Consider the following 13,625-nt stretch of genomic DNA (forward strand, 5'->3'; position numbering starts at 1 on the left):
TGTAGTACAACATAGAACTGTGTTACATGTTAAAGTTAGCATGCAAAGCCATCTGTGTTCAAGTTGGTAAATTACATTATGGATAATATTATCCAACACAAGGAATTACTAATAGCCTCGCCAGAATTTCTCTGAGGAAACATATAAACAAAGAAGTCAACATTGATATATGTACCTGTAGTACTACGTAACGGTAATTGTGCAGCAATAAAGTTCTTCTTCTGTCTCAAACCGTAATGCTGGTGACGCGTATTGCAGTGTGGCTTCGTTTCGGCTAGCTTTTATAGCCCGATCACACAGGGCCACTCATTTTTCTCTTGATGTTAGTGTAGTCCACTGTGTTCTGCTGCTGCAATGGTCTGAACACTCTTGAACAATACAATCAGTAAGTATGGATAAACACACTTCTTTTACATGCAGAGGTATGACGCTTGAGGCAAACGCCTAAAGTTTTCTCATAGACGGGACCTCCTGGCTTTACGTTACAATCCAAATCACAACGAATGCAACCCCAAGTTCTTGTGTTTTCCAGATTTATCGTGCTGGTATCTGTGTACCTGATTGCCGGCGTGCTGTACATGTCGTTCGTTAGAAACGCCACGGGAATGGAGAGGATCCCAAACATCGGCTTCTGGAGAGATCTACCGGCTTTAGTCAAAGTAAGGTAGTGAGAGCATGTAATGTTCCCATTTATGTAAATTAGGTTTAGATTGCAAAAACGTGCAAATGGAAATATTACCTGTTCCCGCTACCTAAAGTAAGCATTCATACCGATAGACATTATTTGCTAACAGTAAAGCGATACACAAAGACGTACAAAAAGTATCTTAAAAGCAAACAAAATTGTCATAGAATTTTTGTTTTGTTTTCAACGTTTGACAAATTGAATCATTAAATCAAAACAGAAGTTTTACAAACAAAAGTTTAAGAACGGTTAACAGTAGTCCAGACTACAGTTGCGCTTATAGGCTTTTGATATGCTCTTTACAGAATGTGTCGTTTGTTCTATTACAGGACGGTGGAAAACTCCTGTTCAGCCCGTGCTCCAAGTCTTCAAGCTACAGCGACATTTGACGCAACTGAACGTCGATTTGACTTTATAGCCGTTACATGATCGTGGTAACTCTGGACTTCATGTCAAAACATGAACTAATCTTTTAGCAATATTACAGCAACATGTACAGATCTTTATGAAAAATGCATATACTTCATAATTGCTGCATACAAAGTATACCGTTTGCATGTCAAAAGTTCATTTCCAGATTGTATGGAAATAAACTTATCTGTTGGTCTTGCATTTTTTGTGATCTATTGTGCATAGGCGTTGCTTGTGCTATCAATGTTAACTTAGTGCAACAAAAACTGTAGATCACACTGTAGCTGGTGCCCTAACTTGTCGAACACGGCACAGATACTACACAAGACCCTAGCGTGTCCAGGATGAAAGATAAAAAAAACTGGAAGCTCTTCTGCAGCATCAAGAAAAATCGCTAGGGAGCCAAAATTCACCTTGAATATTGTACTCATAGCACCTACTCATACATTGAATACCATCACAAACCAAACAAGCTCCAAACACACACACACACACACACACACACACACACAAACAAACTATGCCCTTACATTTCTTGGGGATGTCAATAAAGTTAATAACTAACCCAGAACAAACATGACCCTTGGTAGCACCGTGCCTCACGTGTTGTTCTTGTGAGAGTTGTCCAACATTACCCAAGAGGCGTAGCGGAGTAAACACTTCACCTTTATGGGCACCAAGCAGTTCATAGATTGGTCCCACGCCGCAGTTTATCAATGATAAATTGTAATCTAGCTCTAGGTGTATAAGAGGGTAAAATATTTGGTTAACATACCAGACTGTGTGGCTAACTTGTAGGGACACCATGAAACTTGGCGGCTGTATAAGGAGGTCGTTCTACCTGTCCCTCTTGGTAGTACTTCTTGTCGGACCAAAGATCGTGTTCTCGCAGTGTCAGAAGATTGACAGCTGTTCCTGTCGACTTTCAACCGGCGTTATAAACCTCGCACCGATTGGTTCTGGGAACCCTCTGTAAGTACCAGGTTTGTTTTGTTGTATTGAGCTGCAGCTGATATCTTTCATCATAGTAGAGTTTATTTAGTATAGTAACAGCTTGACGTGTGCTCTTAAACAATAGATCATAGTGACAAATTCAATTACGATACCTATAGTAGCAACGGAATGTCATGTAACAGAAATGTGCCCCTCCCCTTTAAATGGTGAACTTTGACTCTGAAGTTGTAGAATATATTTAGTAATATTTATACGTGCGGTATTACTTTAAGCACAGTCGGTACTAGGCGTATAAAACTATATTGACTGATCCAAGGGTCTACCTTCTGAACCTAAATTGAAGAGATACTATACGGAATAAATTTCAGATGTTAAGGGCACCAAACTAAACAGAATGTCAAGTTGATTTCCAAGGTTTCTGTTGTTGACTTGTACTTTTCCTTGATGTAGGTACCATGACCTTAAGGCCACCCAGTTTCCAGACGACTTCTTGTACTCGTGGAATCCGTGCAAACCATTCACCGACGTGGGTTCCTGCACGGATGTTGCGGTACGTGGGATAGTGTTCGGAAAACAACAATAGATACTCGTAAAAGCAATATGTGGGTCGCATGTCTAGATGACTTGAAAAAAAAAAAAAATATGTGGGTCGCATGCATGTCATCCGCAGTGTCATCATGCGACGACTTAAGGAGTAGCATACTGCTATAAAACCCTGAAAGAAACACACTGTTTGAAAGAGTGTCCGAAATCACACCAAACTTTTCATTTTTTTAAACACACAAAAGACACACCTTCTGCTAAGATCATCGAATCAATCTATCATAGAAATTGTGGGACATTTCATTTTCAACTGATTTTAAAAAAGAAGTAAAACCCCGCAATAGTAATGTAGGTTTTAGAATCGTACTCGACATTCTGTATGCACATACAATCAGTTAATCTTTGTATGTAATGCCTAGGTTACACATAGCCGAATTTAGCTCCCGAACACCAACCGACCCTCAGCCGACTCAGGTCGGCTGGTGTTCGGGAGCAGTCTGACCACGCCTATCTTTTAGCGCCAAACATGTTCCGAACATGTCCCAACCATCTCCCGACCAGTAAATGACTTACTCCCGACTGTGTCCCAAATGCTAGCTAACCTATTACCAACCATCCCGGCCTCTAGCCACAGCCTCCATGGCCAGACTGTCATGATGATTCCCAACCGATTGCTAACCCTCTTACGACTTGAAATGGACATAATCAGCGATTTTTAAAAAAGTAGCCATTTTCATTTTTAATCAAAATAATCCTTTCTTCTATCTTGTAAACATCACCAAAAGATCAAATTTGGATCACAGATAGCTCTAATATGGTATTTATGGTTCTTTTTGTTTTTGGCTGGATGCCGGTCGTGTGAAGTTCGGGGGTGATTCGCCTACGCCCTGGTAATAGTCATTTTGCTTGGGATAGCAGAGATTTGTCTACGGTTTTGGGGTGAATCGTTGGTAGGTTGGAAACAAGCTGGGAGTATCTAGCAGTGTTTATGGCTTGGTTAAGCACTTAAACCTTGACTGCTGAGTTACTCCCGAACACCAGCCGAACACTAGCCGACCATGCCGAACACCAGACGACCACCAACCGACCCATTCCAGACCCGCCGTTCAGAGCCGAATGTTTTGAACATTTCAAAACATTCGGCTGAGGCAGCCGAACACCAGCCGACTCAGCCGAACGCCAGCCGACTCAGCCGAACGCCAGCCGACTACAGCTGACTAGATCCCGAATCACTCCTAAACCATAGTCGGGAGAGAGTCGGGAGCCAAATTCGGCTATGTGTAACCTAGGCATTAGAATTTAGATTATTTACTCGTTTTCAATTACTCCATGTATATGATTTTGTTAACTTGCAATTAGCCCCATGGGCATGACTTTGCAATAAAACATTTCATCACTAGAACATTTAATTTGCATCTAACATATTGGCGAAACCTTGGCACGTCCTGGTTATGTTAAGCGAACTTATGATGATATTTACCAGTGTAACTTTATATATGTTACATGTACTTGCAATTGGCCTTCTGACATGTAACTGCAATTGGTATATTATTACCAGAGCTCCATGACCTATCAAAAACAATAAAACAATGCCCCACCACCACCACCAGGTTTGTCAGAAGAGTACCGACGGCCAGACGACGTACAGTCTAGGCTCGCAGGACTCTGCTGCGTTTACAGGAGACAACACTACAGTGAAACTTGGCTATACAGGACCCGCGCCTGATAACAGGTAAGGCTTGGTCATATATAAATTCTTATTTCATCTGGTTTGTCTGATGGTTGGGGGGAGTGTCTTATGATCACACTGATGTTGTCTCTTCTATGCTCATGAGAACTATCTTCACAGCTATACAATGAAGATAAAACACAACGATGACTATATAATATGACGTTAGTGTTTCAACTTGTCCTAACTTTCCCCTCAGACAGTCAGAGGTTACCCTAACGTGCACGTCAGGCGCAACGCAGTTCACCGTGCTGGGGGAAGATACAAGTGTCAGCATCTACGTACGTATCAACCTTACGATGTTTCATCATTACGATAACATTGATACAAAATGACAGATATCGATAACGTTGTAAATATAGGATAGTGTATCTTAGTCAAAAGAATAAACAGTTTTTCATCTGTTCCTTGTATATAACTAGTGTACTTCGAATGGTTTTACCTGATATCAGTGTTTTAATGGCACACCATGTTTATAACTGCTCCACAGACTATACATAGAAAAAATATAAACGCAACACACATATATTAGCAATTAGATTCGTATGCATAGACGTATGCTATCGTATATACGTGTCACGTGATGTTTTACCTTTTTCCCTGAAGAAATTCGAGCTGAAGAGTCCGTGCGCATGCCCAGGAGCGTCGGCTAGCTGCAACAGCTCAGGGATCAGTGGCGGATGGGTTTTCGTCATCATGTAAGTAATGCCATAACAGCCTCGTTGAAGAATACCCATGGCATTTGACAAATGTGGTAATTCTTTTTTAAATGTTTAAATAAAGACTAGATGTCTCGGTATTTGCATGCTCAACACAATGATATTCTACACAATCTATTGTTTTGAATTTGGTTACATAGATGACATCCTGCGATACGAGCGTGCGAATGTATGAGAAGGTCGACAAAAAAAGTTATCAAAACGAATCAAAACTAGGGGTCCACCACAAAATCAAGACCATAGCATGTCCAGGACAAAAGATACAAAACGGTCTGCTGCAGTAACAAGGTCACATACAAGGGGCCCCAAATCGACCTTGACTTGTATCTTTTCAACACCTACACATACCAAATATCATCGTAATCGGCATCAAAGGTTCTTGAGTTATGCTGACTACAAAAATCCGGGCTCACGCACACACACACACGCACACACACACACACACACACACACACACACACACACACACACACACACACACACACACACAGACAGACACACCCCAAACAAACAATATCTCCATTTGGAGATAACAAAACATCTAAGTCTCTAACTTTTAAATGCTGTATCCCTACAGAGTACTGGTGGTACTGGTAGTGTACCTGGTGGGTGGGATCATCTTCATGTCCCTGGTGAAGAAGGCGTCAGGAGCGGAGCGGATCCCCAATGTCGAGTTCTGGAAGGATCTACCAATACTCGTCAAGGTTAGTATATTCGTTTGACTTTTGTTTCCTTTGTTATAATAAGATCTCCATTTGTTAATGTAATGCCTTTACTCTCTTACAAGGTACGTACGCACATATGATATACAGGTGTTAGATTGTCACGTTAAACTTTTCTTTTCATTCATTGTCACGATCGCTATGTTTTGTTCTACTGAGAGAGTCGGATGAAAAAAAAACTATATGCGACATTGCAGTTTAATCACTTATTGCTTATCTTAGTTGGTAGACTTAAAGTCAGGCTAAAATATGCGCTAAAAATGTACTCAAATTAACAAACTACGAAATTCATCTTTATATCCCCCCTCTACAGGATGGAGCTGTGCTTGTCATAAGTCCCTGCCGGAAGCAAGACAGCTATGACAAAATTTAAACAAAGTTCTCGAAAGAAGCTGCCGCTTTGCTCAACAAGTCCGAGGTTTTAGCTACATTTACCTACGTAATGATAGACGTTCTATTGCTTTCCTTAGACATTGTTATCATAACTTCTTTCACACGTTTTGCCATTTTCACTCCATTTAGTTCGAATAAGATAAATATCAACTTTTGTCATGGCCCGAATTTATGAGGGTGTAAGTCAATAAAAGTCATGTGATCAAAAATATAGTACCAAGTGTTTTTACTTTAAAATGTTAGGAATTGCTAGTAGTCACCATGTCTTGACTAATGTATCTAAAGAGGAACACATTGGTGGCCACAAATTCCAGTGACCGTGCAAACGTTACAACAATGCCATGCTGGTAACAAAAGTCCTCGTAGACCACTTTTCACAATACCCGTGGAACAAAGAGGTAACCAGGTACAATTGTGTAAACTGTAGGGTAAGCAAATAACTTCATACAATCAACAACTACTTTGTAACGGGAATTCCTGCTTTATTCAAAAGGTTCGGGCACACAACTTGACGACTATTGAGGCATAAAGGAAATTAATTGCTTCCACGGGAGGCAGTGCTGTGTTCTAGACGGTACAAAAAGTCGCCATGGATCCCACGACTGTGAACATAACAAACTTGGCGTTGCATGCTGACCTTGTAAAAGCTTACTTCTCAGTGTAGCTACCACTTTTATAGGACGTAGGAGTATCTAGGCTTTTTCTGAACAACTATGCTCGTTTCCTAACTTCAGCGAAATTGTAATCTTTGTACAAACCAGTGGACTTTGAACTAGGATTAACTTGTTTAAAATGGGTAAGCCGTGCTTAGAGGTGAGATTTCATGTCTTAAACCTCAAATGGCGAGAAACTGCCTGGCATGGATACTGAAGCTGATCTAGGAGAGGGGCAGGCGGGGGAAGAAGTGTTCCTGGACCCTCCTCGGTTTGTCACGATGTCCGTCAAGAAACACAACAAGGTGCAGCCTGACGTCACCATCCCAGTGGTAAGTAAAACTTCGAACTACCTCCAGATCGATTCTACAACACTGCACTTAAGCAAACTTTAACTCTATCTAGGGGCGTGTGCTAGGACTACTTAACTTGGTGACTTTTCCTAAAATATTGTCGGCAACTATTCTACGATAAAATTATGACTTTGTGTTTTTTCGTATTGCTATGGCAAGGGGTTTCTGACAGGCATATTTTACCAAATTTACCAACTTCGGTTTAAATAATGAGGTGTCACTGGGTTTGTCCCGAGGGCCAATAGAAGTGGTCCACATGATTTGAGGCCTCGAATGGTTGAGTAGCTAGGCCGGTGCACAAGATCGAGAGGTCAATCTAGGGTTTTATTCCTAGATTTCCTTTCTAAACGTTTTTTTTTCGAGAGAAAGGCGCGTTGTGCTAGGTTTCTCAGTGTACACAAGTGTAAACATGGGTGCATCGATTGGGGAGGTAAAAGGCCTTCCTGCATACTCATGAAGCCTCAAAAAGTGATATGGGACTTCATTGTTGGGATTTGAGAGTGCTTTACTTCACCACCAATGTGTGCACAAAGGCCATCGTTGGAAGTTCGTGTCTGTGCATGGTGCTGTTTGAATTTAAAGCCAAACCTCTCAAAGCCCACAAGGTACTGTAGTAGACCGACAAGACTATTAAAAATTTACATTTACTATAATTAGACAGTGCTCCATTATATTGGCCCACGGCTAAATGTGACTTTTATGTCATTCGCGCCAAACTGGTACGAGCATTTAAAGTCTCTTCATTCAAATGTATATATATTGTAGGCAATAATACACACATGTAATGAGTTCTGACATACCATTGACTAAACAGATGTATTCTTCTCCGACAGGAACCATCTTTACAAGAACTAAGTTCCTCTCAAGGCGCACAGGTCAGTGTCAAATGACTTAAGCTGTTTCCTGACATTGCTGTGATTTATAAATCTCGCTCTCCGTCTTGCCTCATACCTAAACTATAGGCTATAACATTTACTGATCTGCCATTTGCATTAAAATGCTTCACGTGTGACAACATTGTGTAGGTGCAACCATGAGTCATACTGCCTAACTGTCAAACCATTCAAATTCTCCAGGTATCCTATTATACAATTTCTGCATACATACATACATACACATACATTCCATGCATACATGTTTTGTTTTTCTACAGGCTCAGGGGTTCATCCGTGAAGCGCCAGCACCCATCGAACTTCCTGACATCCCTACATTCGTCCGACCTACACAAGTTAGTACGACAATACAGCTTGTAGACTAATGTGTGATCTACATGTAGTGCAGGTGGCAATTCATACCTTCAAAGTATCATGGGACTATACACGTAAACATATCAGTTGTGAACTGCAAGTATCACCGATAGAGAGTTGTATTCGTACCTTATGATAGATAGTCCATGAACGAACTACATGAATTGAACAAACCATTGCGTTTGCGCTGAGTAGCATTTAGATGTATACCTTTAAAGCATTGTTTCTCTACTATGATCTTACTCATATAACGTTAACACTTATATTACTTACAGCTTATACGATATTGCCTTTTTAGGTGCAGCAGAGATCAATCAGTGAAAACTACAAATCCTTCTCCAACGCGAAAAACCAAGTCATCGAGAAGACAGGCAAAGTCCTTGGCACCCTCCTCAGGGCCGTGTTCGCGCTGGTAGCAAACGGTCTGTTCCTCATGAACTTCATCTACGCTATCATCAACGCTTACGGCGACCCAAACAACACGCCGGAACTGTTTGATAAAACCGCCACGGCGTTCGCTGTGTTAGAGTTGGTCATCATCGTGGTGACGTACGCGCTGGAGATAGGGCAGAGCCGCGGGAAGTGTCAGAGGGAAAGAAGGTGGGGTGGCTTTGTATCTCAGTCAGTCAGTCAGTTAGTTAGTCAGTCAGTTAGTCAGTTAGTCAGTTAGTCAGTTAGTCAGTCAGTCAGACAGACAGTCAGTTGGTCAGCCAGTTAGTCAGTCAGTCAGTCATATACAGTCAGTCAGTCAGTCGACTACTCACTCACTCACTCACTCACTCACTCACTCACTCACTCACTCACTCACTCACTCACTCACTCACTCACTCACTCACTCATAGCTAGTAGCCATAGGGTCAGTCTGTCTGTCAACAAAGATTCTCCACTTCTGGCAGTCAGAATTTCAATATATTGTTTTTTTATTGACAGAATAACTTAACTTTGGTTTACGTTTTGAATATCTTTATGTCATACAGGTTGAACAAGTTGGCCGGTGGCAGAGGAGATTGGGAAATCATTAAGACATTCTTCCTCGAGTTCTTGCTCTATCCAATCGTCATAGTAGATCTGTACGAGTTCGTCGTAGAGAAACAATACTTCTTTCGGGTAAGTACTGTTCGTTGAATAGCTTGATCTGTTTCTTTTTGACTTTTGGTATTGTGTCGGGCTAAGCACTAGGCCGAATAACCAGCGGGGAGAACAGCTAGAACCCTTTGCAATTTCACCAACTGTTTTTCAGGCACTTGACTCCATTTTGGGCGCCATCTTGTTTCTCCTGTTCGTCCTCGAGCTGACCCAGACGTACGTGGTGCGCATCTACGTGCTCATGTCTGTCAAACGAACCATCCACAAGGAGTTCGGAAGGTATTTTACACATTTATGATTGGGGCGGGGATTTGTATCCCACTTCTGACACCACGTTGTCTTCCTTAGTCCAATTAGCAGTGATGCACATGTACCCTGAGACAGGAAGAGGTTTTTCTCTAATTTCATCAATAGGGTTGTTTATTTGTCTTATCTTTTGGTTTGGATGTTCAGAACGAAAAGACAGACTTGCCCCACTAGCTTGTGACTATTTACAAATGGCTAACTCTGGATGACACTACTAAATGGAATTTGACAAGATAACAATATTTTTACATAGAGATAATAGAGGGTCTTGACAACCGTCTTTGCTAAACAAGATGAATTAGCATTACTCTTACAGGCTAAGCTTGTAAGTTGGTATACATGACCACTAGAGCTAAACTATTACAGAGAGTAGGAGTACCGGTGTTGTTGAGAACTACCTGTTCGTCCGTCGGCATCGACGATGACAACTAGCTTTTACGTGTCATGTGTTTTGTGGTCTTTTATATCATACTTTTCGTTCCCGAAAACTGCCCAGACGGGCATGCACCGGTTTGGAAATGTAACCCTGAACAACCGTCTCCCTCCCAACAGCACCGCCAATCGCCGTGCCTGTAACGGACACGGCTACTCCTGGTGGAGCGGAGATGTCCTGGCGAGTCTGATTGGTCAACAGCTGCAAAACATGCTCCTGTTCGTGCTGATAATGGCCCAACTGGGTTACGTCATTCACATGGAGAACGAGCACGGGGACTATAATGTCACGTTATGGAGGTAAAATAGGCATCAGAAATTCATCAACTTTACATACGTGTACTTTAACATTCATATCAAACGTCCTATTTTTGACATTGAACAAAATGCAGTGCTTTCTCAATTTTTGTTATTACTAGTATTCAAACGATCCTGAAACTTTTTTCTTTTCAGTGGTGTGATCATCGCAGCAGGAATGCTGTTTCCTGTCTTTCAAAATCTTCTGTTCCTTCTGACCAATAAGATGTGGATTTACGAGATGATATATCAGGTAAGGACTGCAAAATGACTAAATAAGTGAGATTTTGTCTTTTGTCTTGTAAGTTCATAGGTTTTCTTGAAAGCCATGAAAACGATTATACTACGTTGTGAGAGATATATAAGAGGCTATATACACCAGGGCAGTCAAACCACCACTAAAGAGAGACAGTGGGCGATATAAACTTCATGGCACGTTTGACCGATTGAAAGTTGTTTACGTGTGTACCATTGTGTTGGTAGAAAGTTTAGCACTGTGATTACTATCAACATGGATAAGCTTTCATGACAATTTGGGAAAGTTCTTTGCTTGACTACATGCTGTCAGACATGCCCAAAATTTGTCTTTCTATTGTACGAATGAATGACAATGAATCTCTGCACAAACGCCCGTTGGCTGATTTGAGCTTCTCCTGAATAAAGAAATGTTCAAATTGTTTAATTCCATTATTGATATTTTTCTTTTCTTTTCTTTCGTCCATGTAGGTATTGTATGATAACGAACGCCAGGAACAGTCGGATTCGGGAAGCAGCGCCACCCAGCAGGACGCAGACAAAAGGCAGCGAAAACTTCGCGAGTACAAGTCGATGTGGAAGGAAATCTCCAACCAAACATGGAAACAAAACGTCTGGGCTGGACTCTGGAACGGATCTACTGGCGTCGCGGTCGTCATTTGGGCGGCCATGTTTTCAGCATATTGTTTTAGTTCCTATGTTGCAGGCACACCAGCCCCACTGTTGGCCATCATTGTGCTGATGAACTGGCAAATAATACTAGCTTGTATTGTTATATTCTTTTGGACACTTCTGCACGTCTTGTATTATATGGTGTATAGCATAGGCTATGTATTGTATTACATGATGTATGGCATAGGGTACGGTTTGTATCATGTGGTGAATTGTTTAGGTGCCATTTTCCCACCAGAAACAAGTGGGGATGAGTGAGACTGCTGCATTTTCAGTTCAATTTGTTGCTTGTTGTAAAGCATATATCAAGGAAAGAACCAAAACGGGTATCTTGACGATGATTTCATTAAGGTTGTAATGAAACTAGAACATGGGCTATATCTTTATGGATCGTACCAGCAGTGGCATCGACGCATCAGCAATTTGAGAAATAATTTGTTGTTTGTTATGAACTTGCAATAAAGATATTCAATAAAATATTTCAGGTTCAAACAAGGGTGGTTACCGGTATAGAAATTTCAGGTGCAGGTACAGTTCAGGTCCAGAGGATCAGGTCCAGGTCCGGACCTGAACCTGAACCTTATTGTCTGAGAACACTTGTGAATGGGCAACATTCAAAACAATCGTCGAATTTTCTACAAATTACAAAGAAATAATCAGGGGAGTATCCGACTCCCACTGGGTTTAGAATCTTATTTTCATGTAAACTCTGTGAATAAGGTTGTCTGTAGAAACTTCATATAATCTGGTCATTTTTTACTCGGTCCCAAATCCGGCCCACTGATTTTTCTGGCCCGTTTTTTGAGAGGACCGGTCCAACAAGAAAATAAGTTTTTCACCAGTACATTGCACATTGCAGACTCCACGTGCAATTTTGATCAAAGTGCTTTCGTGCCCTCAGTCGTGTAAAGTTGGCACATCAGACAACCTGTGACGTCATGATGACGTCAGTAGACCATTGACGCCTGACTGATGTTTGCCGGTTGGCCACCCTCCCGCTGGTTGTGAATTCATGAATTATGAACTTATTGTTAGGCGCAAGTAGCTTTATCTTCTGGATGACATCCTCTGCAGACTGCAAAATAGTGAGATAGGGCGAAAAATGGCTAAAAAACGAGACGGGTGGGTAAAAAAACGAGATGGGTGGGTAAAAAAACGAGATGGGTGGGTAAAAAAAACAAGATAGGAGGCTAGAAAACAAGATGGCTACATTTTTAGAATAGACGCCATTGGAAAGAAAGAAGGAAATCTTAACATGAAAGTTCATCTGTGTAGAATATACATTATAGAAAAATAAGCTAACACTTTCCTTCCAACACTGAAATTAAACTATAGGGACTTACCCTTCCAAATTTTCGGACGATTTCCGCCGACCTTGTTCACAGAATGACCCTTCTATCTCCAGCAGTGACGTCAGGAACACACCACTTTTGGAGGATGGGGCCATGAGTATAAGAAAGTCTATGTCGCCCCCCGTCTCTGTTGAGGGTGGGCCGATGGGCTCTGATGTGTACTGCCTCCATCATGCCTCGAGTAAAGAAATCCTGTTCTGTATCTAAGATTTTGACTTTGTCAAAAGAAATAGAATGTCCCGGAGGGGTAAAAGAGGAAATTTTTTTTTCTGAAATCAGGCGAAGTTCATGAGCGCGCTGATGCCATCCATTACTTGCTGTTGCCTTACAAACTAGTATGTCTGAAAGCAGCGCTGTTGCAAGATGAATGTTAGCGTGACGTAATGTCTGGATCGTTAATAAAAAGATGAATATGTTTGATATCAAAAGAAGATTCTTCATTGAGTCAACAAAACGTACTGTGACTTTGATGCAGTCAAAAGCAGCGCTGTTGCAAGATGAATGTTAGCGTGACGTAATGTCTGGATCGTTAATAAAAAGATGAATATGTTTGATATCAAAAGAAGATTCTTCATTGAGTCAACAAAACGTACTGTGACTTTGATGCAGTCAACTACAAACTACAAAATCGAATAGTAATACGTTATATCATGTTACAATTAGGAAGGACTAAGCCTATGCATCTGGATCTTTTCCATGCCCAAAGCAATCTTTGGTGCAGTCAACTACAAAGTAAAAATCGAATACATTATAAATATTAGATCCGTAGGATACGTTATATCATGTTACAGTTAGGTAGGGCTCAACACAGGCATC

At 41.2% G+C, this 13,625-nt stretch overlaps 2 protein-coding genes across 2 annotated transcripts; both read left to right on the forward strand.

The window, feature by feature from the left end:
• The first annotated feature begins 4,182 nt into the window (after positions 1-4,182).
• Positions 4,183-6,369, forward strand: LOC118424907 (cation-dependent mannose-6-phosphate receptor-like). The gene is made up of 5 exons (XM_035833712.1): positions 4,183-4,325; positions 4,522-4,603; positions 4,929-5,020; positions 5,619-5,745; positions 6,077-6,369. The coding sequence occupies exons 1-5, from the start codon at positions 4,183-4,185 to the stop codon at positions 6,134-6,136; spliced, it is 504 nt and encodes a 167-aa protein (XP_035689605.1). The 3' UTR covers positions 6,137-6,369.
• A 646-nt stretch (positions 6,370-7,015) lies between these two features.
• On the forward strand, positions 7,016-11,906 carry LOC118424908. The gene is made up of 9 exons (XM_035833713.1): positions 7,016-7,141; positions 7,996-8,037; positions 8,316-8,390; positions 8,708-9,009; positions 9,387-9,516; positions 9,650-9,774; positions 10,354-10,533; positions 10,687-10,783; positions 11,257-11,906. The coding sequence occupies exons 1-9, from the start codon at positions 7,016-7,018 to the stop codon at positions 11,713-11,715; spliced, it is 1,536 nt and encodes a 511-aa protein (XP_035689606.1). The 3' UTR covers positions 11,716-11,906.
• The last annotated feature ends 1,719 nt before the right edge of the window (positions 11,907-13,625 follow it).

The sequence above is a fragment of the Branchiostoma floridae genome, chromosome 10 (assembly GCF_000003815.2).
Source record: "Branchiostoma floridae strain S238N-H82 chromosome 10, Bfl_VNyyK, whole genome shotgun sequence".
Lineage (NCBI taxonomy): Eukaryota > Metazoa > Chordata > Leptocardii > Amphioxiformes > Branchiostomatidae > Branchiostoma > Branchiostoma floridae.

What these genes read in the sequence shown, in the direction of transcription:
- LOC118424907 (XM_035833712.1), top strand. Translation starts at nt 4,183, where the DNA reads ATGCCCCACCACCACCACCAGGTTTGTCAGAAGAGTACCGACGGCCAG. An exon ending in GGACCCGCGCCTGATAACAG is followed by an intron (nt 4,326 to 4,521) that starts GTAAGGCTTGGT and finishes CTTTCCCCTCAG; the next exon opens with ACAGTCAGAGGTTACCCTAA. An exon ending in ATACAAGTGTCAGCATCTAC is followed by an intron (nt 4,604 to 4,928) that starts GTACGTATCAAC and finishes TTTTCCCTGAAG; the next exon opens with AAATTCGAGCTGAAGAGTCC.
- LOC118424908 (XM_035833713.1), top strand. Translation starts at nt 7,016, where the DNA reads ATGGATACTGAAGCTGATCTAGGAGAGGGGCAGGCGGGGGAAGAAGTG. An exon ending in AAGTGTCAGAGGGAAAGAAG is followed by an intron (nt 9,010 to 9,386) that starts GTGGGGTGGCTT and finishes TATGTCATACAG; the next exon opens with GTTGAACAAGTTGGCCGGTG. An exon ending in TTTACGAGATGATATATCAG is followed by an intron (nt 10,784 to 11,256) that starts GTAAGGACTGCA and finishes TCGTCCATGTAG; the next exon opens with GTATTGTATGATAACGAACG.